A 27,267-nucleotide genomic window follows, 5' to 3' on the forward strand; every position below is an offset into this window, starting at 1 on the left:
GTGTAATATATATATATATATATATATATATACATAAAGAAAATAGTCGGATCATACATGTTGGTACTGTAGTGGGTAAACTATTGTTCATAAACCCTGATCCATGAGAGTCTGTTAGTTTCAAATTTTTTACTTCCTAATTTTTGTTACTTCCTAAATTTTATGAATTCTGTGTTTTTTTTTTTTTTTTGTTTTTTTTTTAATTTCATAGGCCTTTACAGAACTTCAGGCTAAAGTTATTGACACGCAACAAAAGGTGAAACTTGCTGATATTCAGATTGAGCAGCTAAATAGAACCAAGAAACATGCAAATCTAACAGATGCTGAAATTAAGAGCTTGCCTGATGAAACTCCAATCTATGAAAGTGTGGGAAGGATGTAAGTTATTGTGTTCATTCTTAAAAGTGATGGTCTCATTTTCATTTTCCTCATTGATGTCATCACCCAGGACGGGCTTCAGGCACTATTTTACATATAACTACCCCCCCCCCCTATTTATGCAATCATTTTTAAAACTATTATAACTATATTAGCAGTCCAATAGTATTTGTCCCCCCTATGTCTCACTGATACCTACAATATAAGACTTGCCATCTATTATTGAAGAGAACCGGTCACCAGTGATTTCCTTACAAACCACATGTTCCACTGATGCCTTTTATCCATGGTAATAGATCCACCTTTCTTACAAGAAAGACTTTAGTTAAAGCTCTCTGTTCAAGTCAGGGAAGTGGGAGAGCTGCTGTATACAGTCAAGCTACCCTGCCCTCCTCATTGAGGCTGACACTGCTAACCCAGCTGAAGAGAATTCCTTAGGCAGAGGTGGAGGACAGAGGTTGATTTCTCCTCGCATCAATAGCATTACTACTGCATCTTTCTTCCTAAAGGAGTGGTTAATTATGTAGCAGAGCTGAGTCCCACACAGCCACTATCTCGCTCACCTCACCCTCAGTAATTCTCTAAAGCCCATTGTTGCCCCTGATAACAGTCCTTGCGGAGAAAAGTAATGCGAGTTGTATATCTAAACTATTGCTTTTTCCCTTTGTGCCATTCTGCATGACCAACAAGCTGTTATAAGTGCAGTTTAGTACTTGGGATAATCCACTCTGTGATATATTTAGGAATATACATTTTTACGGGGGAAAATGAGGGGAAAGAGTGTTATTTGGCTTCTGGATTTAGAATGTGATTTCTGGACACCATGTCACTTTCACATCAACTGATATGATGGAAACCCATTTTGGAAACTAGATTCATAAATTTATCAAGGGGTGTTGTGAGCATTTTGACCCCTTTCCTATAAAAAACCCCCAGCTCTCTGAATACTAAGACTTGCAATTACATTTATACTCACAAACGGAGTCAGTGTGTGTGTATATGTATATATTAAAAAAAATGACAATTTCCTAATAACTCCACAAAACTTGCATATATCTCACTGACAGTGATCAATAAATATACAGATTAATAAGTTTAATGCATACATACAAATGCGCGTTTAATGACCGATGGAATACCTTTTCCAATATGGTATGTCACGGATGCGTGACATGAGCCTTACAGCCTTTCTTCCTCCATTCTATTTTCCAGACATGCGTGTTCATATTTATTGGACTATAAGTCCTCACGGTACCTAGGATTAATCCACACAGGCTATCTTTTGCCTTAATTATTACTTTAACGTTCTTCAGGTGTTATTATACACCAGATCATTTTTGTATGTATGCATTACACTTATGAATTTGTATATTTATAGATCACGGTCAGCGAGATGGTGACATCACTCCTTCATTAAGTGAAATTTCATAAATAACTCCAAGGCTTGCATATGTTTCAACTATATAACGCCATTGTAACACTGTTTTTTGCTTGAATACAATATATATACATAGGTATATATGGAGTGTGTGTATGATATATATATTACACCATATTTTTTTGGACTATAAGACATCCTTTTTGGCAAGAAAAAAAATCTTGTTAAAAAGGCTTGCGTCTTATAGACCGAAGGTCTGGAGGTTCCAGCACTGCCAGACCCTCCTGACCGATTGGGTGATGCCCTGATGTACAGCTGCACCCGATCTCCCAGAGAGGAGAGGCTCCGTACTGCGCTCTCCCGCTGCCTACAGGTACAGGACCTGCGGTGATGTCAGAATCATGTGACTGATCACATGCTTCTTACATCACCACAATATCTGATACTGGGAGAATGGGGACATGCTGGGCTGGGACAGGTTAAGAAGGGGAGGGGAAGTGTGTATGTAGGGATGATGGGGAGGGGAAGTGTGTGTGTGTAGGGATGATGCAGGGCTGTGTGTGTGTGTGTGTAGGGATGATGCAGGGCTGTGTGTGTGTGTGTGTAGGGATGATGCAGGGCTTTGTGTGTGTGTGTGTGTAGGGATGATGCAGGGCTGTGTGTGTGTAGGGATGATGCAGGGCTGTGTGTGTGTAGGGATGATGCAGGGCTGTGTGTGTGTAGGGATGATGCAGGGCTGTGTGTGTGTAGGGATGATGCAGGGCTGTGTGTGTGTAGGGATGATGCAGGGCTGTGTGTGTGTAGGGATGATGCAGGGCTGTGTGTGTGTAGGGATGATGCAGAGCTGTGTGTGTGTGTAGGGATGATGCAGAGCTGTGTGTGTGTGTAGGGATGATGCAGAGCTGTGTGTGTGTGTAGGGATGATGCAGAGCTGTGTGTGTGTGTAGGGATGATGCAGAGCTGTGTGTGTGTGTGGGGACGATGCAGAGCTGTGTGTGTGTGTGTGTGGGGACGATGCAGAGCTGTGTGTGTGTGTGTACGATGCAGAGCTGTGTGTGTGTGTGTGGGGACGATGCAGAGCTGTGTGTGTGTGTGTGTGGGGACGATGCAGAGCTGTGTGTGTGTGTGGGGACGATGCAGAGCTGTGTGTGTGTGTGTGTGTGTGGGGACGATGCAGAGCTGTGTGTGTGTGTGTGTGTGGACGATGCAGAGCTGTGTGTGTGTGTGTGTGTGTGTGTGTGGACGATGCAGAGCTGTGTGTGTGTGTGTGTGGACGATGCAGAGCTGTGTGTGTGTGTGTGTGGACGATGCAGAGCTGTGTGTGTGTGTGTGGACGATGCAGAGCTGTGTGTGTGTGTGTGTGTGTGTGTGGACGATGCAGAGCTGTGTGTGTGTGTGTGTGTGTGTGTGGACGATGCAGAGCTGTGTGTGTGTGTGTGTGTGTGTACGATGCAGAGCTGTGTGTGTGTGTGTGTGTGTGGACGATGCAGAGCTGTGTGTGTGTGTGTGGACGATGCAGAGCTGTGTGTGTGTGTGTGTGTGTGGACGATGCAGAGCTGTGTGTGTGTGTGTGTGGGGACGATGCAGAGCTGTGTGTGTGTGTGTGTGTGTGTGGGGACGATGCAGAGCTGTGTGTGTGTGTGTGTGTGGGGACGATGCAGAGCTGTGTGTGTGTGTGTGTGTGTGGGGACGATGCAGAGCTGTGTGTGTGTGTGTGTGTGTGGGGACGATGCAGAGCTGTGTGTGTGTGTGTGTGTGTGGGGACGATGCAGAGCTGTGTGTGTGTGTGGGGACGATGCAGAGCTGTGTGTGTGTGTGGGGACGATGCAGAGCTGTGTGTGTGTGTGGGGACGATGCAGAGCTGTGTGTGTGTGTGGGGACGATGCAGAGCTGTGTGTGTGTGTGGGGACGATGCAGAGCTGTGTGTGTGTGTGGGGACGATGCAGAGCTGTGTGTGTGTGTGGGGACGATGCAGAGCTGTGTGTGTGTGTGGGGACGATGCAGAGCTGTGTGTGTGTGTGTGTGTGTGGGGACGATGCAGAGCTGTGTGTGTGTGTGGGGACGATGCAGAGCTGTGTGTGTGTGTGGGGACGATGCAGAGCTGTGTGTGTGTGTGGGGACGATGCAGAGCTGTGTGTGTGTGTGGGGACGATGCAGAGCTGTGTGTGTGTGTGGGGACGATGCAGAGCTGTGTGTGTGTGTGGGGACGATGCAGAGCTGTGTGTGTGTGTGGGGACGATGCAGAGCTGTGTGTGTGTGTGTGTGTGTGGGGACGATGCAGAGCTGTGTGTGTGTGTGTGTGTGTGGGGACGATGCAGAGCTGTGTGTGTGTGTGGGGACGATGCAGAGCTGTGTGTGTGTGTGTGTGTGTGTGTGGGGACGATGCAGAGCTGTGTGTGTGTGTGTGTGTGTGGGGACGATGCAGAGCTGTGTGTGTGTGTGTGGGGACGATGCAGAGCTGTGTGTGTGTGTGTGGGGACGATGCAGAGCTGTGTGTGTGTGTGTGGGGACGATGCAGAGCTGTGTGTGTGTGTGTGGGGACGATGCAGAGCTGTGTGTGTGTGTGTGGGGACGATGCAGAGCTGTGTGTGTGTGTGGGGACGATGCAGAGCTGTGTGTGTGTGTGGGGACGATGCAGAGCTGTGTGTGTGTGTGTGTGTGGGGACGATGCAGAGCTGTGTGTGTGTGTGTGTGTGGGGACGATGCAGAGCTGTGTGTGTGTGTGTGGGGACGATGCAGAGCTGTGTGTGTGTGTGTGGGGACGATGCAGAGCTGTGTGTGTGTGTGGGGACGATGCAGAGCTGTGTGTGTGTGTGGGGACGATGCAGAGCTGTGTGTGTGTGTGTGGGGACGATGCAGAGCTGTGTGTGTGTGTGGGGACGATGCAGAGCTGTGTGTGTGTGTGGGGACGATGCAGAGCTGTGTGTGTGTGTGGGGACGATGCAGAGCTGTGTGTGTGTGTGTGTGTGTGTGTGGGGACGATGCAGAGCTGTGTGTGTGTGTGTGTGTGTGTGTGTGGGGACGATGCAGAGCTGTGTGTGTGTGTGTGTGTGTGTGGGGACGATGCAGAGCTGTGTGTGTGTGTGTGTGTGTGTGTGTGTGTGGACGATGCAGAGCTGTGTGTGTGTGTGTGTGTGTGTGTGTGTGTGTGTGTGGACGATGCAGAGCTGTGTGTGTGTGTGTGTGTGTGTGTGTGGGGACGATGCAGAGCTGTGTGTGTGTGTGTGTGTGTGGGGACGATGCAGAGCTGTGTGTGTGTGTGTGGACGATGCAGAGCTGTGTGTGTGTGTGTGGGGACGATGCAGAGCTGTGTGTGTGTGTGTGTGTGTGTGTGTGTGTGTGTGGACGATGCAGAGCTGTGTGTGTGTGTGTGTGTGTGGGGACGATGCAGAGCTGTGTGTGTGTGTGTGTGTGTGGGGACGATGCAGAGCTGTGTGTGTGTGTGTGGGGACGATGCAGAGCTGTGTGTGTGTGTGTGGGGACGATGCAGAGCTGTGTGTGTGTGTGTGGGGACGATGCAGAGCTGTGTGTGTGTGTGGGGACGATGCAGAGCTGTGTGTGTGTGTGTGGGGACGATGCAGAGCTGTGTGTGTGGGGACGATGCAGAGCTGTGTGTGTGTGTGTGGGGACGATGCAGAGCTGTGTGTGTGTGTGTGTGTGTGGGGACGATGCAGAGCTGTGTGTGTGTGTGTGTGTGGGGACGATGCAGAGCTGTGTGTGTGTGTGTGTGTGTGGGGACGATGCAGAGCTGTGTGTGTGTGTGTGTGTGTGGGGACGATGCAGAGCTGTGTGTGTGTGTGTGTGTGTGTGTGTGTGTGGACGATGCAGAGCTGTGTGTGTGGGGACGATGCAGAGCTGTGTGTGTGTGTGTGTGTGGACGATGCAGAGCTGTGTGTGTGTGTGTGTGTGTGTGTGTGTGTGGGGACGATGCAGAGCTGTGTGTGTGTGTGTGGGGGGACGATGCAGAGCTGTGTGTGTGTGTGTGGGGACGATGCAGAGCTGTGTGTGTGTGGGGGGACGATGCAGAGCTGTGTGTGTGGGGACGATGCAGAGCTGTGTGTGTGTGTGTGGGGACGATGCAGAGCTGTGTGTGTGTGTGTGGGGACGATGCAGAGCTGTGTGTGTGTGTGTGTGTGGGGACGATGCAGAGCTGTGTGTGTGTGTGTGGGGACGATGCAGAGCTGTGTGTGTGTGTGTGTGGGGACGATGCAGAGCTGTGTGTGTGTGTGTGTGGGGACGATGCAGAGCTGTGTGTGTGTGTGTGGGGACGATGCAGAGCTGTGTGTGTGTGTGTGGGGACGATGCAGAGCTGTGTGCGCGTGTGTGTGGGGATGATGCAGAGCTAGCTGTATCTGTAGGACACACACCTACATGTGCATCTGTAGGGAAATGTATCCAAAGGGGGGCGGGGGCTGGTAAAATCACATACAATCACATCATGGTACAAGGCTGTAAAACCACGTAAACCATGTAAATGCATGAGTAGGTAGGTATTCAATCATGATATAAATAAATAAAAAAAATATATAAACAATAAACATTGTGCAACAATAGTTTAGCGGAACGCATAATGAAATTGCAGAACAAGCCGATGGATAGCTACATAATTAAATAAATAAATGAATAAATATAAATAGGTTAATAGATGGTTGAAGACACTATATGAGATATGTATATATATATATATATATATATATGTATGTGTATAATTATCTTTCAGCTGTACTAAAACAATGGGAAAAAGGTACTGTATAAGCCGAGGTACCTAGTTTTACCACCAAAAACTGGAAAACCTATTGAAGCCGAGGGTGGGAAATGCTTTGGTCACAGCTTCCCAGTATATAGCCTGCCAGCCCCCTGTTGCCGGTAGAAAAATAATAAACTTACTACTCACTATTCCGACGGCCCGGACAGCTCCTCTTCATCTTCATGCCGCAGGGCCGCGACAGCTCCGTGGCCGCGCCTCTTCTGTCTTCATGCCGGCTCGGGGCCACAACAGCCAAACGAGCCGGCATTAAGACAGAAGAGGCGCGCCCACTGAACTGCCACGGACCTGTGGCATGAAGATGAAGAGGAGCTGTCCGGGCCTTCGGAATGGTGAGTAGTAAGTTTATTATTTTGTATACCCGAGTATAAGCCGAGTGTTGAATTTTTAGCACAAAAGTTATGCTAAAAAAACTCTGCTTATACTCGAGTATATACGGTATATACATGTGCGGTACATAAGATAAATAGATTCGAGGCAAATGGTATGAATAAATAAGTAAATCGTTGGAATAAATATTAAACAACAGTAGATAGATATGAGATATGTTACCCGGAGCTGTCAGGCAGCGTTTGGCTAGTCCTCTAAGTGTTGGCTGGTGGGAGCGGCGCACGCCACAATGATTTTGGCGCATGCGCACAGAGGTATCCAACCTGGAAAATGTCTGCCAGCCGGTGCGGCGACATATTCAACCTGGAACAGCGAGGAGGAGCAATGCGAGGCGCATGCATGCTTTAGCGATGTTCAGATGGAGTAAGGGGGGTGTGATAAGGACCTACATGATGAGGAACTAAAATAATTAATGGAGAAGACTAAAACACTAAGGCAATTACTTGATAGGACCGATTTAATGATACGGACCTAGAACACTACCATAATTAATTTATAGGACTAAGACCCTAAGGTAATTAATTGGAAGGACCCAATTAATTATGATAGATGTTGGGGCAACTAGATGAATGGAAAAACAGGAACTTGACAGGAGATTATTAGTTAACAGAACATATTAATTATGAAAAGTTTGGGGACAACTGATAAATAGATGAATGAATCCGTTGGTGAAAAATTATTGTAAGTGGATGAATGGATAATTAGGTAAATACAAATGTATATATTCAAGAAATATGTGTATGAGCTATTTGTATAGTAGATGTAATTCTGTTGGGATAGGGGGAGGGTGGGCAATGAGAGGTGAGTAGTGAAGTAGTGGGGGCGGGGGAGTTAAAAATTACTTTCTAAAGCTTCATTTAGGCCACTGGGGACAAGACAATTTATTTTAAAAATCCATAACCTTTCTCTTTTACGTAAAAGATTTAAAACGATCGTTCCCTTCTGGAATGTGCTTAATTGGTGTGACGGAAAAAACTGAAAAATCCTTATGGTGGTGTGTGAATCCATGTCTTGAAACACTGGGGCAGATTTACTTACCCGGTCCTGTTGCGATCCAGCGGCGCTTTCTCTGTGGAGGATTCGGGTCTTCCGGCGATTCACTAAGGTAGTGCGCCCGATGTCTACCAGGTGTCGCTGCTCCGCTGAAGTCCGTCGTATTTCACTGAAGTTCACTGTCCTACCCTGGGTGCAGGTAAGCGCGTGTCAAGCAACACTTTTTTTTTTTTTTTTAAATACGGCAGGTTTTCTTACAGCCATGGCCTCCAATTTCTGTTGCATGCTTGCCGGCGGCGATGCGCCACAATCCGATAGCGAGCACCAAAAACCTGGGGCAATTAAGGGAAAATCAGCGCGAAACGGTAATATTCGGGTGACCCGATGGAAAAACGTGATTCGGGCCCTTAGTAAATGACCCCACTGTGTTTAATGTACCCATTAGAAGTATTACATCTATGGCTGTTCGTTCTTGTCTTAAGTTGCTGGGTTGTTCGGCCTACATATTGGAGGCCACGTGGGCACTCCATTAAGTACCGTATTTTCCGGGCCATTAGGCGCACCGGAATATAAGGCGCATTAGTCCGATGCGCCTTTATATATGTAATAATTCCATATATAAGGCGCATCGGACTATAAGGCGCGGGGTCCGGGGGCGTGTCGGAGGTCCGGAGCGGAGACGCGACGGGACGCGATGCGGAGAAGAGACGCGACCCGAAGACGAGACCCGACGAGACGCGGCGACGCGGGGAAGGTGAGTGGGGAAGGTGAGGGGGAGGTGGAGGAGGGCAGCGGACCATACTTACATAGGTCCCCGCTACCGGAGACAGCAGATCTCCAGCGGGAACTGCAGACCACGCGGCAGAAGTTGTTCGTGCCGCGTGGTCTGCAGTTCCCGCTGGAGATCTGCTGTCTCCGGTAGCGGGGACCTATGTAAGTATGGTCCGCTGCCCAGCGCCATACATAGGGCGCACCGGACTATAAGGCGCACTTTGGATTTCCAAGGAAATCCAAGGCTTTTAAGTGCACCTTATAGTCCGGAAAATACGGTAGATGATGAAGACAGAAGAACAGTTCATGAAGCTTCTGATGAGGAAAACTTCATTAGTGGTAGTACTTCTGAAGGTTTTGGCCCTGAGGGTGATGTTGAGACAGCATTTGCAGCTTGCGTTACCGCATTTGTATTTCCAGAAATTACTGGGAGCTACAGAGTTCCTTGGATTATTTTTGAGGGGAACATTCCGCAGCTTGCTGGGTGCCAGGTCGTTTTTCAGGGTTCTTGCTCTTCTGAAGATTATGCTTGGTCTTTTTGGAATATTCTTGGACAGGTATGGATCATTTAGAAGAATGGGCCAATGTTTGTTCAGAATCTTCCTGATGTGCCGATGTTCACTGTTGTATGTCGTGATAAAATTAATACTGGCGATCTTTTCGGATGAATTTGGTTGATCAGGTATGTTCTTTTTGGAGGGTGCTAGGCAGTCCTCTTGTGTCAATTTCTTTGATCTTTTGATTGTGGATTTAATGATTTTCTTCGGAAAACCTTTGTCCAAGAACCTTTTGGAGAGTATTTGGCTTTGTTCCAGAAAGGTGTCTCAGAGCAATTTTTTCTGATGCAACGGAATTGACTAAATGGTATATTATTCTTCCATTTTTTGTGATGGCTGCTCTTATAGTGCAGAAAGCTGTTTGTGTCTACCTTTTTAAAAAAAGGTTTTTGTTTGGATTTTTCCTTGTGTCGTGAACAGATGTAGATCAAGGATTCCATGCTGTGGGGTGAGTGGTTCCAATTGTTTGAATTGATGTTGTTTACAAAGGCTTTTATTTCTTCTTCATCTCTATGCCAGATGAGTAGAAGATCATCAATATATCTTTTATAGAGGACAAATTTTTTCCCATTTGTGCTTGGATTGGATGAATTCATGTACGAATACACCCATATAAATATTTGCAAAGCTGGCGGCAAAACGGGTCCCCATTACGGTACCATGAACTTGTTTAAAAACCTTGTTCTGGAATGAAAACACTTTGTGGGTGAGGATGAATTCAAGGATGAATTATTTTTGTTTGTTGGGGAGCAGTGGATTAGACTTGGACAGATTATTTATTTTGTCGATCCCTTTGTCGTGGGGAATATTAGAATATAAAGCGGACACGTCTAGTGTGACCCATTGGTAGGATGGTTTCCATGTTATGTCTCTGAGTGCCATGATGACACTTGTGGAGTCTCGGAGGTCAAGTTGAGTCCCATATCTTTTGAAGATGTGTATCAACATAATGTGATAAATGTCACTATATTGATGATCTTCCCGATATAATGGGTCTTAATGGTGGGTTCATCACATCTTTGTGTAGCTTAGGCAGGTGATAGAAGATTGGAGTCTTGCGGTTAGTGACCCTTATGTGATCCTTTTCGGGTTTTGTAATGTTATTCTTGTAGGCGTTATCCAAGAGTGTTCTTAGTTCCTGTGCGTGACTCTTTAGAGGGTTGTTCGTTAGAGTTTCATAATAGATGGTGTCTGAGAGGATTTTTTGAGCCTCTGCTAAATAGGTTTCATGGTTTTGGATGACAACACCTCCCCCCTATGACCAACCCACCGTATGACGATTGATGGGTTGGTCATGAGTTTTTTGGGGCTTGTCTCTCGGCGCGTGACAGATTGTGCGAGAGTTTGATATTTGAATAGATAGATCTGAATTCTTTTTCGACTAGAGTCATGAATGTTTTGATATTGTTGCCCCTGTGGTGTAGGGGATAAAACGTGGATCTGGGATTTAACCCGCTTCCTCTAACTGGTGGTTCTCCTTGTTCGTTTTAAGGGGTTCCTTGTATTAATGGATCCGTGGAGGAGGGAGAGGCAAGAGGGAAATCTTCAATCGCTGTGAGCGTATTGTTTAATGTTGTGATGTCAAGACACTTCTTGGGAAGACTGAAGTGTCTTGATAAAGTTAATTTTCTAAAATGACTGTAGGTCGATATATAGTTGGAATTCACAGAATTTAGATGTTGGGCAGTATGATAGGCCTTTGTTGAGATGGCTGATTTCTGATTTTTGTAGGTGAGAGGTTGAAGATTTTCACTTCAGCTTTTTTGTCTTTTTCCGGTTCTGTTCTGCAACCAGTGGTTCCAATGGGATTTGGGGGAGTAGTGTTTTTGTTGTTGCTTCTCTCTCGTCTTTTTCTTTTCCCCACTCTTGTGCCTCTTCTGTGTTTTTTCTTTTTTGGCTTTCTATTGAGCCCAACTGAAAAAAATAATAATGCTGGGGCCTCTTGTTCTGAGATGTGCAAGAGTTGGTGGGGTCTTCAACTCTAGTTGTCATCTGTGGGTTTGGTTCCACATGATTTTGGAATAAGTATCTTTGAGTCGGACTGGATGTTGGTCTTTGGGTCGGACATGTAGTTTTGACTCGGTTAACCCAGTGGAGGGGAGAGAGTCATAGAGGGTGAGAATGGATTCAATGAATGAAGATTTCAATTCTTACAGGGGAGCTGTTGATTTGTGGTCCTTGGAATGTGGTTGGGGGAAGGTTAAGTGGACAAACGTTAATCTCTGGGTTAACAGAGGGTGAAGGGATGGATGGTGGGGTGAAGAATTTTGGGGTAGGGGTAGCTGTAGGTTTTGTTGGAGTTTTGGAGGGTGGGGCGCTGATTTGAGGAATAGATAATTGTATAGGAATTGGAGTTTTGGTTGGGTGTTTGGATGACGGTGGCGGGGGGGGGGTTGTATTGGGTTTCCAATTGTATTTATTGTTGGACTTGTATTTATTTGGGTTGTTAGGGTTTCTGTGTTTATTTTTGGAATTAACTAATAGAGTTGTGGGAGGGTGTTCCTCTCTTGGTGTTGTGGGTGGGTTTTGATCCATTAGTTTTCGAAATGTGAATCGAATTAGGTGGAAGGATTGGTTCAACAGGAATATTGGGTTTCGTTGTAACAGGGGATGTAGGAACAGTATTTTTAGTTTGTTTGAGCCATAATTTGATGTTATCTGACTTGAAGTCTGCTCTATCCCTCTGTAGTTTGGTAAGTTTTTTTTAATCAAAATTTTCCCTTTCGAAGCATAGAACCCTATTCGTGATCATCCTGTCGAATTTGATAAATTCGGGATGATTATGATGGTAACTAAGGAGATTATGGCATGTGTTTATATCAAAGGTGAGTTTTCTAATAATCTCTTCTCTTTTTGCACATAGATGTACCCTAAGGCCATGTGCACAGGTCAAGAGATATGTATCCCAACTCTCTGCTAAGAGGGGATCATTCTTAGCAAGAATCCGTGCATATACAGAGACCTCTTGTTACTATTTTCTCTTTCATGTAGAGTTTCAGAAAGAGAACAACAATATGATGCTGTAGTTCGTCTTTCAAAAGTTTCTCCAAACGGTAAAATAATTGGAGGAGATCCGTGTTGTTGATGGAGAATGTGGTCCTGTCCTCTGATCTTTGGATGGTGGTGTGTCCTGAGTGTTGCGTGATTAGGGCTTCTCTTTGTTGGACAGTAGTCCATCTTTGTAGGCGAAGATTTGTTGAGACCAAATAGCGCACATTGAGTAGTACTAGGTTGTGAATTGTGGTGATGGTTAGAACGGTTAAAAAAAGGCTCACCGGGTCTGGTTGGCACAACTCTAATGTAGGTGTGAAAAGTCGGATGTTTGGTGTTTCCTGGTGCTGCCTGTGGACAAGGGTCGTCAAGACACTGTTGCCAAACTGGTCTGGAAACTAATTTGGTATAGCAGGAGTGGTACTTGTCACGGTCGGTGCGCGCGGAATTCTCACATGCACAGAATATTAGGTGAAGGATTTTTATTCGGTATCTCGGGTAGACAATGCGTGTGTATCTGTAGGGATGATGCACAGCAGTGTGTGTATGTATCTGTAGGGATGATGCACAGCAGTGTGTGTATGTATCTGTAGGGATGATGCACAGCAGTGTGTGTATGTATCTGCAGGGATGATGCACAGCAGTGTATGTGTGTGTATGTATCTGCAGGGATGATGCACAGCAGTGTGTGTGTGTGTGTGTATGTATCTGCAGGGATGATGCACAGCAGTGTGTGTGTGTGTGTGTATGTATCTGCAGGGATGATGCACAGCAGTGTGTGTGTGTGTGTATGCATCTGCAGGGATGATGCACAGCAGTGTGTGTGTGTGTATGCATCTGCAGGGATGATGCACAGCAGTGTGTGTGTGTGTGTATGCATCTGCAGGGATGATGCACAGCAGTGTGTGTGTGTGTATGCATCTGCAGGGATGATGCACAGCAGTGTGTGTGTGTGTATGCATCTGCAGGGATGATGCACAGCAGTGTGTGTGTGTGTATGCATCTGCAGGGATGATGCACAGCAGTGTGTGTGTGTGTGTATGCATCTGCAGGGATGATGCACAGCAGTGTGTGTGTGTGTGTATGCATCTGCAGGGATGATGCACAGCAGTGTGTGTGTGTGTGTATGCATCTGCAGGGATGATGCACAGCAGTGTGTGTGTGTGTGTATGCATCTGCAGGGATGATGCACAGCAGTGTGTGTGTGTGTGTATGCATCTGCAGGGATGATGCACAGCAGTGTGTGTGTGTGTGTATGCATCTGCAGGGATGATGCACAGCAGTGTGTGTGTGTGTGTGTGTGTGTATGCATCTGCAGGGATGATGCACAGCAGTGTGTGTGTGTATGCATCTGCAGGGATGATGCACAGCAGTGTGTGTGTGTATGCATCTGCAGGGATGATGCACAGCAGTGTGTGTGTGTGTGTGTATGCATCTGCAGGGATGATGCACAGCAGTGTGTGTGTGTGTGTGTATGCATCTGCAGGGATGATGCACAGCAGTGTGTGTGTGTGTGTATGCATCTGCAGGGATGATGCACAGCAGTGTGTGTGCGTGTGTGTGTATGCATCTGCAGGGATGATGCACAGCAGTGTGTGTGTGTGTGTGTATGCATCTGCAGGGATGATGCACAGCAGTGTGTGTGTATGCATCTGCAGGGATGATGCACAGCAGTGTGTGTGTATGCATCTGCAGGGATGATGCACAGCAGTGTGTGTGTATGCATCTGCAGGGATGATGCACAGCAGTGTGTGTGTGTGTGTATGCATCTGCAGGGATGATGCACAGCAGTGTGTGTGTGTGTGTATGCATCTGCAGGGATGATGCACAGCAGTGTGTGTGTGTGTGTATGCATCTGCAGGGATGATGCACAGCAGTGTGTGTGTGTGTGTGTATGCATCTGCAGGGATGATGCACAGCAGTGTGTGTGTGTGTGTATGCATCTGCAGGGATGATGCACAGCAGTGTGTGTGTGTGTATGCATCTGCAGGGATGATGCACAGCAGTGTGTGTGTGTGTGTATGCATCTGCAGGGATGATGCACAGCAGTGTGTGTGTGTGTGTATGCATCTGCAGGGATGATGCACAGCAGTGTGTGTGTGTGTGTGTGTGTGTATGCATCTGCAGGGATGATGCACAGCAGTGTGTGTGTGTGTGTGTGTATGCATCTGCAGGGATGATGCACAGCAGTGTGTGTGTGTGTGTGTGTATGCATCTGCAGGGATGATGCACAGCAGTGTGTGTGTGTGTATGCATCTGCAGGGATGATGCACAGCAGTGTGTGTGTGTGTATGCATCTGCAGGGATGATGCACAGCAGTGTGTGTGTATGTGCCGGCACTTATCTTAGTTATGTTTTTAAACAGTTTTAAAGTGTTTTAACACTTTATTAATGTTTATATCCTTACTAGCTTCCCCACACCGAGGTCCGTGCTCGGTGCACCATGCGCGGCTGTGCGTGCGCCTGAATAGGAAGTGGTAGGGCGCATGGTGTGCCGAGCGTGGACCTCGGTGCGGGGAAGCTAGTAAGGATATAAACATTAATAAAGTGTTAAATCTCTAGATGAAAAGGTTCTTCTCCCCTCCCCCCCACCCCCCAGAGGTATTAAGCTCCCTAGATTGGTGGTTGACCAGAGAAAATCTGAGGGTGGGCATTCCTTGGAACCCCTGTCAGGACAGATTAACTACTACGCATGCCAGTTCTTGGGGGGGGGGGGGGGGAGGGTGAGAGGCTCACATAGAAGAACAGGTTTTTCAGGGCACTTAGGACATAATGGAGAAGGGTACACAATGAGGGGGGAGCACCATATTGCGGGACTTATCCCTTACCCTACTCAGTTCGGGGCCTCGATCGGGTCGCGGCCCTTTCCTCTGCCTGTTAGGAACTGTGTTACCTCCGGCTCTGCCCGCAGCTCCTGGAGCCTAGGACACCCGGAACGCGTGATCTTTGCGCTCCCGCGCACTTCCGGCCGGCGTCGACGATTCCGGTGGAGTGATGAAACCGGATGTGACATCAAAGCTGCGCGACCCAGAAGCAGGATCGCGGGGTGGTAAGTTTAAATAGCTCTAGCGTGGTAATCGCGTTGATCTGAGGTCTAATCTTCATACCGGAGCGTACCTCTAACCTGCTGCTTGCGAGCTTAAGGTTTTTTCTGGCGATTATTCAGGTCGGTTTTTTGCATTGCATCCTTTTGTGCTACACACACCTGTATTTCTGTAACTGTGTATTCTGACATGGGCCACATTTACTTTATAGACCCTGGTGGATCTCTCCTGGCTTACCCGTACCAGGTAAAATCCTACCCGTTAACCATTACAGTTCTTAACTCCAGGCCTTCAATTGTTGTTATTACATTCTAGGCTGGCTGGTTACTGTAGTCCCTCTAGGAGCATGGAGCCCTGCAATTTGGAGGCCTCAGGTTTGGACCTCATATCCCCATCTCCTGTGAGTAGGGGTTAAAGGGATAGGGTGGTGGGTCACCCGCATGTCCCATTTGTAGCACTTCCTTATTTGGGCTCTCCTCGATAGGATCCCAAGGAGAAGGAAAAAGGCCGTTCTAAGGAGCAATCCTCCTCTAAAAGAGAAAGAAAATGGCTCATAAAAAATGCAACATGTGTTTTGAAAAACTGCCGAGTGCATACAAGAAAAAATGCCTGGATAATTTGCTTTGTGAGGAAAGGACTTCATTCATGGATGAGATGCGCAGTTTTATCCAGGAGGAAGTCCGATCATCTGTTTCATTATCCTTGGCTGCCTTTACCCCCCAGAAGCCACCTCAAAAGCGACAAAGGATAGTAGACTCATCTTCTGACCCCAGTTCAGACTCTGAAGGAGCTACGGTCAGGGATTCATTGGCGTTTGATACATCCCCCTCCACCTCTGCAAATAAGATGCAATCAAGATATTTACTGGCCTCTGAAGACCTAGAGGCTGTAAGAGACACCCTGAAAATAGAGGAGGTAGAAGAGACGCAGTCCATTCAGGATGAACTCTTCGGTCTGCTCAAAGTTAAGAAGAGGCGTGTATTCCCAATCAACAACACATTCAAAGATCTGATTCTGGAAGAATGGAGGGATCCGGAAAATATAATTTCTTTTATCCAAAGAATTTAGGAACCGCCTTTCATTTAATGAAGAGGAAGCCAGACTATGGAACTCGGCTCCTAAGATGGACATTCAGGTCACCCAGATGACCAAGCAGACAGATTTGCCTTTTGAGGACGCTACCCAGTTGAAGGACCCACTGGATAGAAAGGCAGATGGCCTGTTGAAAAAGAGCTGGGAGTATTCCATGCTGAACCTTAAGTCCAACATTGCTACAACGTCTGTAGCTCGCACCCTGTTCCACTGGGTAATGGAGTTGGAGAAGCATGTAAGGGATGGAACCTCAAGGGAGCTGTTGCTCAATACCTTCTCAACCATGAAGGCAGCCACAGCTTTCATTGCGGACGCCTCAGCGGAAGGGGTGAGGATTAGTGCCAAAGAAGGAGCTCTATCCAACTCAGTAAGAAGATCCCTCTGGTTGCGTCAGTGGAATGGAGACTTCAGGTCGAAGTCTAAATTGTGCGGCATTCCATTCGAGGGAGAGTATGTGTTTGGACCCGAATTGGACACCATCCTGGAAAAGGCGGCGGATAAGAAGGGCTTCCCAGAATCCAGGACCAATCTGAGGAAACCTTCCTTTTGTGACCCCAAAGACAGGAGACAGTCATTTAGGGGTAAGGGTAAGCAAGGAAAGTGGAGCTACCCCAAAGGTGGAAGAGGCAGGGAATTTCTCCTTAGTGCCAGTAACTCCGCCCCGAGTTTCAGGAAGCAATGACGCCAAGGTGGGAGGAAGACTGTTGAAATTTCATCAACAATGGAGCCAGATAACGTCAAACCCCTGGATCCTATATATCCTCCAGGACGGCTACAAGATAGAATTGACCGCTCTTCCTCCCACAAATTACGTCCTAACCAGGCAACCTTCTCGGGATCTGTTACTCCAACTCTGGACAGAAGTGCAGAAGTTGATAGAGCTGGATGTGATTATCCCCGTACCTCCAGAACATCAAAGAAGAGGACATTACTCTCCATTGTTCCTCATAAAAAAGCCGAACGGGAAGTCCAGAATGATCTGCAACCTGAAAGGCTTAAACAAGAATGTCCACTACAGAAGGTTTAAGATGGAGAACGTCTCTTCCGCTTCAGTTCTAATCCAACACCAGGCGTTCATGTGCACAATAAACCTGAAGGACGCCTACTACCACGTCCCAATATACCCCAACTCGCAGAAGTTTCTCAGGTTCGCAGTTCTGTCACCAGAAGGCGAGGAAGTTCACTTTCAGTACAAAGCCCTTCCCTTCGGAATATCCTCTGCACGAGAACGTTTTCTAAGATAGTGGTCGAGGTAGTAGCGTTCCTGAGAAAAGAAGGAATGTCCATCATTCCGTACTTGGACGACCTTCTGGTAGTAAGTGCCTCAAGACAAGAGCTGATTCTTCAGAGATGTCACCTTGAAGACTCTTCGACAGCTAGGCTGGATTATCAACACAGAAAAATCCAACCTAGACCCGAGCATGAACTTGGTATCCTAGGAGTACTAATAGACTGCACACAACAAATGTCCTTTCTCCCGCCGGAAAAAAGAGAAAAACTAATTCTCCAGGTAAAGACATTTCAGAAGAAGAAGTGCTGCTCCATAAGAGAAGCGATGAGAATACTTGGACTCATGACTGCATGCATCCAGTGCGTGCAATGGAGTCAAAGCCACACAAGGACAGTACAAAACTGGGTGCTGTCCTCCTGGGATAAAGATCCTCGTCACCTAAACCAGAAGGTGGAAATTCCCTTTTCAGTCTCACGATCCATGGACTGGTGGACAGATCCGGCAAATCTGAGGAAAGGAGTACCCTGGCATCCTTGGCCAGTTACAGTTATACAGACGGACGCAAGTCAGTCGGGATGGGGAGCGATTGTTGCAGATGATCCTGTTCAAGGACTGTGGCCAGATTCAGTAAAATCCCATTCCTCAAATTATCGGGAATTAAGAGCTGTGCTAGAAACCTTAAGATCCAGCACACAAATGCCAGTCCTGGGGGGGGGGGGGGGCTGTTACTGTATGCCTTTCCCCCAATACCTCTCGTGTCCCGAGTCGTACAAAAAATCAGGGAAGACCGGGCGGAAGTTATCCTCGTCATTCCTTGGTGGCCAAAAAGAAACTGGTTTCCTTGGCTAAAAAAGATGGCACTGGCAGATCCATTCCTGCTACCGCCTCATACCGATCTCCTGTTCCAGGGTCCAGTCCATCATCCCAATCCGCAGGCTCTCCAGCTCGCTGCATGGATCCTGAAAGGAAGATACTAACAGCCCAGGGGCTATCTGACAAGGTAATCTCCACGATGAAAGCCAGTCGTAAGGTGGTCACCCACAGAATTTACTCCAGAATATGGATGAAATTCGTGTCCTTTTGCGGCTCAGTTCCTCCTAACCAGTTGTCTCCTAACATATCCCAGATGCTGGATTTCCTGCAAGCAGGATTTGATAAAGGACTGAAGACAAGTTCGCTCAAGGTCCAGGTGTCGGCCCTTAGGGCCTTCTTTCCAGGTTAAGGCCTCGCTTAAAACAAAACATCCCAAACTGGGATCGGTCTCTGGTGTTGAATCACCTGATGGGGCCTCCATTTGAGCCCTTAGAGAATACTGACCTTAGAAGCCTAACCCTTAAGCTGACCTTCCTTATAGCCATAACCTCAGCTAGACGGCTAGGGAAGATTCAGGCTCTCTGAGAGCCCTATCTTAGAGTTTTGGAAGATAATTCTAACTCTAGACAAGACTTTCGCACCCAAGGTGTCTTCCAGTTTTCACCGCAATCAAGAAATTGTGTTACCTTCTTTTTGCCAGAACCCAAAGAACAGTAAGGAGTCAGCATGGCATACTCTGGATGTGAGGAGATGTCTTCTCCACTACCTGGACATCTCTAGACCTTTGGAGAAAGGACGACAACATCCTCCTGCAGTACATGGGGAAGAACAAGGGGAAAAAAGCTTCCAAGGCGTCTATTGCCTGTTGGATCCGAACTACCATCAGAGGCACATGATGCCGAAAAAATGGACATTCCAGGGACTGTGAGGGCCCACTCAACCAGGGGGTGGCAGCCTCATGGGCTGAATTAATCTGTAAAGCAGCTACCTGGTCTAGCCAGTTAACATTCGCATTAACATTTGGATTAATGTCCAAAGCGCCAGGGACCAAGCCTTCGGTAGGAAGGTCTTGCAGGCAGTTGCCCCCCCCCCTAGAAGTACTGGTAATCTGGTACATCTCCAGTTGGGGCCATCATGGGGGACGCCATGGAAAAGGAGATTTATTCTCACCGTTAATTCAGTTTCCATTAGTCCACCATGACGGTCCATATATTTTCCCGTCCTCCTTTTTTTGCTTTATAAGACAGAGAAGTCTTAGTATTGTTATTATTTAACCTGTTGTATACAATAAATGGGTTGCATCCAAAGCCGGTGTAGTTATTTGGTAGCCACTGGAGTGTGGATGCGGGGGAAGGGGCATTTAACCTCTCTGCTTCCTGTCCCTACAGAGGTCAAGGGTCATCCTCCAGTTGGGGCCGTCATGGTGGACTAATGGAAGCCGAATTAACGGTGAGAATAATTCTCCTTATCCTTAAACGGAGCAGACCTCCCATTGGCGGTGGATGCCTTTTCTCAGAAGTGGGACAGTCTTCTATTATATGACTTTCTTCCCATGATTCTCCTCCCCAGGACAACCAGGAAGATAAGACAGGAAAAAGCAAGGGTGATATTGATTGCCCCCTTCTGGCCTCGCCGGCATTGTTCTCCAGCCTAAGGGAAGTTTCAATAACAGATCCTTGGGTACTTCTGGAGTCGAAACTTGCTGTCACAAGGTCCGGTCTTTCATCCAGAAATAAAAGCCCTGCATTTGACGGCAAGGCTATTGAAAGGATCATTCTCCAAAAATGAGGTTTGTTCCCTGAGGTTATTTCTACTTTGCAAAAAAGTAGAAAACCAACTACCTACAGTATTTATCATAGAATTTGGAAGGCTTTCTTTTCCTTTTCTGGTCAGAACCCAGGGCATCTGGCTCAGCCTAATGTCAGTCAGATTCTAGACTTTCTGCAGAAAGGTCTTGAAAAGGGCCTTAGACCAGCTACACTTAAGCTTCAGGTATCGGCTCTAGGGGTCTTATTTGACCAGGAGTTAGGTCTTGAAAAGGGCCTTAGACCAGCTACACTTAAGCTTCAGGTATCGGCTCTAGGGGTCTTATTTGACCAGGAGTTAGCAAAACATCCCTTGATTTCTAGATTTATTAGGGCATCTGGTAGAATTCAGCCCACCGTTAGAAATAGAGTATCACCCTGGGATTTATACTTTGTTCTGAAGGCTTTGTCATGTCCTCCATTCAAACCCTTGGATAGTGTTTCCTCACGTTTAAAACTGTTTTCCTTAAAGCCATCACTTCAGCTAGAAGAGTGGACGAAATAGCGGCCCTGTCATGCAGACCACCATATTGTAGGATCTTAGATGAAAGGGTTATCCTTAGACCAGACCCGGGGTTTTTTTTACCTAAAATAGGAACCGACTTTCATAGATCTCAAGACATTACCGTTCCCTCATTTTGCAGTAATCCCAAAACAGAGAAGGAAAGGTCTTTTCACTGTCTTGATGTAATGTCCAAAATTTAAATGCTACTTCTATGTGGAGAAAATCGGATATTCTTTCCTGAAAAGAAAACAAAAAGACTAAGTGGATTAAGGCATCTTCCACATTGCTAGATGGATTAAAGTCTCTATTCAAATGGCCAATGAAATTTCAGAAGTTCCTGTCCTGGATGGCATCCGTGCCCATTCTACTAGAGCCTTAGCTACTTCATGGGCCGAGTTTAGGGATGCTTCTTTGGATCAGATTTGCCAGGCTGCCACCTGGTCTACCGCTCACACTTTCCTAAATCACTATAGGGTGGATGTGATGGGGTCCTCTTCCCTAACTTTTGGAAGAAAGGTCTTATCCTCGGCTGTCCACCCCCCCCCAACCCCCAACAGTCTTGTTTTTTTCTCTGTAATTCTCTCTGGAGGTGCCGTCTTGATGAAGGGGAAAACAAATTACTCTTACCGGTAATGTTGTTCCTTCGAGTCACAACGGCACCCGGGTGGGTGTTACTTTTTTATGTGGTGTTGGCTTCACTGGTATCGCAAAAAAGAGGAGATTAAGAAGATATCTATATGTGCCTAATAAATATGTAAGTTCTATCTACTAACTAAACGGCTCTTCCAAGAAATCTCTACCAAAGTGAGGAGGAGGAGCCTCTTTTTATGCTCGAGCCCTGTCCTTGGAGGGCGGATCCCAATCTCTCTGGTGGTGCCGTCGTGACTCAAGGAAACATTACCGGTAAGAGTAATTTATTGTTTTCTGTATTTTCAGGACTATAAAAATTGTAGATTCATACTGATGGCATCAGAACTATGAATTAACACATGTAGAGCTATATACTTAACAAAACATCGTGAAACAACTGAAAATATTTCTTATATTCTAGGTTCTTCAAAGTAGCCACTGTTAGACTGTTAGAATTTGTATTTTGACTAGAAAAAAGCAGTAAAGAAAAATGATTTACCAATTTTTCGGACTGACTGATCTTTGGTCAAACTTTCAAAATGTCCCCAAGTGCAGTTGCAAAAACCATCAAGTGATACAAAGATTCTGGCTCACATGAAGACCACCCCAGGAAAGGAAGACCAAAAGTCACCTCTGCTGTGGAAGATAAGTTCATCCAAGTCACCAGCCTCAGAAATCGCAGGTTAAAGGCTGCTCAGATTAGAGACCAGGTCAATGCCACACAGAGTTCTAGCAGCAGACTCCTCTCTAAAACAACTGTTAAGAGGAGACTGTGTGCAGCAGGCCTTCATGGTACAAAAACTGCTAGGAAACCACTCCTAAGGACAGGCAACAAGCTAAAGAGACTTGTTTGGGCTAAAGAACACAAGGAATGGACATTAGGAATGGAATCTGTGCTTTGGTCTGAGTTTAAATTTGAGATCTTTGGTTCCAACCATGTCTTTATGCGATGCAGAAAAGATTAATGAATGGCTGGTTCCCACCGTGAAGCATGGAGGAGGAGGTGTGATGGTGCTTTGCTGGAGACACTGTTGGGGATTTATTAAAAATTGAAGGTATACTGAACCAGAATGGTTACCAAAGCATCTTGCAGCGGTATGCTATTCCATTTGGTTTGTGTTTAGTTGGGCCATAATTTAATTTTTTAACAGGACAATGACCCCAAACAAACCTGCAGGCTGTGTAGGGGCAATTTGACCAAGAAGGAGAGTGATGGGGTGCTACGCCACAATTAAGATGGTTTGGTGTGAGCTGAACTGCAGAGTGAAGGCAAAAGGGCCAACAAGTGCTAAGCATCTCTGGGAACTCCTACAAGACTGTTGGAAGACCATTTCAGGTGACTAGGCATTTTCTTGATGAGCTTCAAGATGTAGAGTGTGCAAAGCAGTAATCAAAGCAAAAGGTGGCTACTTTAAAGAACCTAAAATACAATATATTTTAAGTAGTTTCACCCTTTTTTGTTAAGTATATAAATCCACATGTGTGAATTCATAGTTTTGTTGCGTGAATATAAAATTTTTATAGTTGTTAAATTACAGAAAACTCTTTGACCTAGGTGTGCCCAAACTTTTGATCTGTACTATTTACAGAGTTGGTAGACTGAAAACTTTTGTTTTCATATACAATGAATGCATTCAGTGATATTTTTTAGGGTTCATAAATACTGTATTTGTTTAACCCCTTAAACAAGGTGCGTCACATAGGTGGGGGGTGTACGAAGAGGGCTCACAGGATCAGCCCTCTTCATACTCCCGCCACTAATACCCGCAGTTGGTGCTTGCACCGATCGCGGTTATCATCCCTTTTGATACTGCAGGCAAAGCTGCCAACCGCATTTAAAAGATGTCAGCTCCGCAATCTTAGTTCTGATCGTCACTCCTCCAAATGCCAGGGGTGGATGTTGATCGGTTGCCATGACTGTCTCAGGTCTTCGGCAGAGCTGATGCGTTCTGGTTTCTGCAGATTTGTTACAATGAACCATTTGCTCATTGTAATGAATACTGTGCAAAAATCAGAACGATCAGATCATCTAGGGTTAATGTACCCTAGAGGGTCTAAAAAAAAAAAGTAAAATGAAAGTTTCAAAAATAAATAGAAAAAAAAAAACCTAAAAGCTCAAATCTTACCCTAAAACTGATATAAAATGTAATAAACTGTAAAAATCCGACACAATAGGTATTGCCACATCTCAAAATGGCCAAACTGTTAAAATATAAAAACTGTTATTGCCAGCAGTGAACCACATAACGGAAAAGAGCGCTCAAATGTCCGAAACGCGACTTTTGCATCAAATAAAAAGTGATCAAAATGTCGCACAGTCCTCAAAATGCTAGCAATGATTACGTCGGCACATTTCACAAAAAATGACACCTCGCACAGTTCCACACCAAAGTATGAAAGATGGTGAAAATTTTTTTTTTCAAAAGTATTAGTTTAATTTTTGAAAATTGTATTAAAACACAATAAAAACTATATAAATTTGGGATTACCGTGATCGTACCAAACGAAAGAATAAAGCAAAAGTGTTATTTGGAGTGCACCATGAATGTTGTAAACTAAGCCCACTAGAAAGTGATGCAAACACTTTTGTTTTTTTCCCCCCCAACATTTCCACATTTAGAAAATGTTTTTTCCAGCTTCCTAGTTCATGGCATTGAATATTAAATAATGCCACGGAGAAGTAAAATTTGTTACGCACAAAATAAGCCCTCACACAGCTCTGTACACGGAAAGATGAAAAAGTTATGGATTTTTGAAGGTGGAGAGCGAGAAATGTGCAAAAAAGCCCTCTGTCCTTAATCCTCTCCCAATACATGCCGTAATAGTACGGGGCACCTCGGGTGCGGTTACATGGAGAGGGCTCATTGGCTGAACCCTCTCTATAGCTAGTCTTCACTGCCTATTGGGTGTTATCCCGTCGATCGCCACCGGCAAAGCTCCTGGCAGGTTAAAAAACATGTGGGCGCGTGGGAGCAGCCATCTTGGTAACGAACGTCGCTCCCCGTGACGTCATCAGGAGTGGCGATACTGCCATAAGTGGCACTTTTTTGCTATTTTGAAAAATACAAAAAATTCTATAAAAAGTTATCAAAAGGTTGTACAGTTCTAAAAATGGTAGCATTGAAAACCTCATCAAAAGTCACATAAAATGACACCCCCCACAACTCCATGCACCAAAGTATGAAAAAGTTATTAGCGCCAGAAAATGGCAAAATAAAAAAAATTTGTGCAGGAGGTTTTAATTTTTGTAAATGTATGAAAACATTATAAAACCTATACAAATTGTGAATCCTTGTAATAATACTGACCCAATGAATAAAGTAGACATTTCATTTGGGGTGCGCAGTTAAAGCCGTATAATCCAAGCCCACAAGAAAATGGCCAAACGTGTTTTTTTTTTTTTTTTCACATCTGCACATGAGAATGGAATGCGAATCAAGTTGGGTAAAGACTGGGATGGGAAAGAGGTTAGAATAGGTTATGATTTGATAGATGAAATAATGTATGTACTAATATTAATATATTGTATGTGATTTGAAGGGTATCCCATGAAAGATAATTCTCAAACTTCAATCCCCTAGTGATATGATGATTTTTAACCCTTTAATTCACAATTGTACTCCGTTTTATTGCGGTTTTAGCTCCTGTCACTCAGTGATGGTCAGTGCAAAATTCCATCACACTTTAAGCAGACACCTTATGATCCATCTAGTTCTGTGAGCTGATAGTGTGGTCAGATTATCAGGGTACAGCTTTATATACACTTTCATCTGGCTTCTGAACATTCTACTTGTATCTGACCCACAGAAAGTGAGATTAGACAGATCAGAGATGAGATCCCTGAGATGCCTATTACACACGGTGACACAGTCAGCTACGCCACATCTCCGCTGCTCCACAACACAGTAGTTCTTCTGTGCATTCCTCCCTAGATAAAGAACTTGAACTAGATAAAGCTAGATCAGTGATGGGCAACCTTATGAGCTTGGGGTGTCAAAATTCGCCAAAAAACCAAGCATAACTCGGGTGGTGTGTCACCTTGACAAAAAAAACATAATTTTGTGATATTTATAGTTTAAATAACAAATATGTATAATTATTTAACTTCTAGGGTACTTTAATCCTAGGTTGTGTGATTGATCCTACCATGTACTGCCATACTAGATCTATTTATTACAATGTGCTGGACAATCTCTCAGCCTCCCGGCTACTGCACCTGGCCGTGTAGGAGCAGAGGATGAAACTTAACTCTCCGGCGGCCGCGTGTCACTGAAAATGGCTATGCGTGTCAGCACTGACACGCGTGTCATAGGTTGGCCATCACTGAGCTAGATAAACTTTCATTTTTACGTGTACAGACCTGTGTGAGGGCTTATTTTGTGCGTAACAAATTTTACTTTCCTGTAATGTTATTTATTTTAACATGCCGGCCGTAACCGTTTTTATATTTTGATAGATTGGGCGTTTTGGGACGCGGCGATACCTAATGTGTCTGTGATTTTAACTGTTTATTATGTTTTATATCAGTTCTAGGGAAAGGGGGGTGATTTGAATTTTTAATAATTTTTTTTTTTTTTTATAATTGTATTTTTATTATCATTTTCAAAACAATATAACAAATAACATGCACGTATTTCACATTGAAGTTTTTCAATAATAGTACAACCGAAAGACAAGTGTTGTCCAAAAAGATATTGACAGCTCAAATTTCCCATCTGCATAATGGGGTGCAAGATTTAACAGTGCAGTGTTTTCCTGGCAGTAAACCAATTACCAAGGACAGCTTCAACTTCATGCCCAATCGGTCTAGAAGGGTTGGGGGGGGGGGAACCGACAGAAGACAATCAGACGAACTGACCATGACAACAACATGACCACCTCACTCTCCTCCTCCTGCCCGCTCTTCTATCCAATAGCGATCCCAACGTTCCCAGGTTTTGTCGAATAATGGGATACGATTATTTAAGGAGGCGGTCAAGTGTTCCATACTGCGGGTTTCCCTTACCCTAGCGAGTAGGTCCATTCGGGAGGGAGGGGCCTGCCTTTTCCAAAATTGAGCTATCAGGCATCTTGCAGCTGTGAGTATGTGCAAGCTCAATTTTGTAGCCGTCTTGGGCATGGGCTGAGGAGAGACGTTTAGCAAGTAATACAATGGAGAGAGTGGAATGTCCACCGCTACAACCTCCCGGAGGAGAGACTTTACCTCCTGCCAGAAAGGCTGCACCAATGAACACGTCCAGAAGATGTGCTGAAGAGTTCCCCCGGGCGAGCCACATCGCCAGCAGGTATCCGGCGTGTCTGGAAATAATCTGTGTAATAAGGATGGGGTATGGTACCACTGCAACATTAGCTAGTACTGATTCTCCTTATGTGTAGCACATAAGGAGGTTTTAGCTGCTCTATTCCAAATCATCTGCCACGTGTCTTGAGATATTGGACCCCCCACTATGCTTTCCCACTTGGCCATGTATGGGTGAGCTATAGGGTCATCTGAGCTTGGGTGTAATAGTAGCATATAGATATCTGATATGAGACCAGAGGTGTGGGTAGCGGTTTTGCAAATGTGCTCAAACGTGGTGGGTGCCGAAACCATCTCAGTACTGCTCAGGGACTGTAAGAAGTGCCTAATTCGAATATAGTGGAAGTTGGCTGTATGTGGGAGATGGAATTTATCCTGCAAGGCAGGAAACGGCAAAATCTTCCTATCCCGGTAATCTGTCTGCGAATCTAAATAATCCCTTCTCATGCCATGGTTTAATTTCCTGCCCAACTCCGGCCTGTTGCATAAGAGGGGTGTGTAAGAAAGATTGCATAGGAGAACATTGGGATACCAGCGGAAACCTGGTCACACAGGCCCTCCACAATTTAATTGTGAATGAGATGGGGCCTAATTGGGGGTCAGGCAATGTAGGCACCTCCTCAGG

General features: G+C 45.6%; 1 protein-coding gene across 2 annotated transcripts in view; it reads left to right on the forward strand.

The window, feature by feature from the left end:
* The window catches only part of PFDN1 (prefoldin subunit 1), a 146,346-nt gene that overhangs the window by 19,498 nt on the left and 99,581 nt on the right, over positions 1–27,267 (forward strand). For both annotated transcript variants that reach the window (XM_072145812.1, XM_072145813.1), the window contains exon 2: positions 212–378. In XM_072145812.1, coding sequence (XP_072001913.1) covers positions 212–378 — 167 coding nt within the window. The remainder of the gene's footprint in view (positions 1–211; positions 379–27,267) is intronic.

This window comes from Engystomops pustulosus, chromosome 4 (genome assembly GCF_040894005.1).
Source record: "Engystomops pustulosus chromosome 4, aEngPut4.maternal, whole genome shotgun sequence".
Classification (NCBI taxonomy): Eukaryota; Metazoa; Chordata; class Amphibia; order Anura; family Leptodactylidae; genus Engystomops; species Engystomops pustulosus.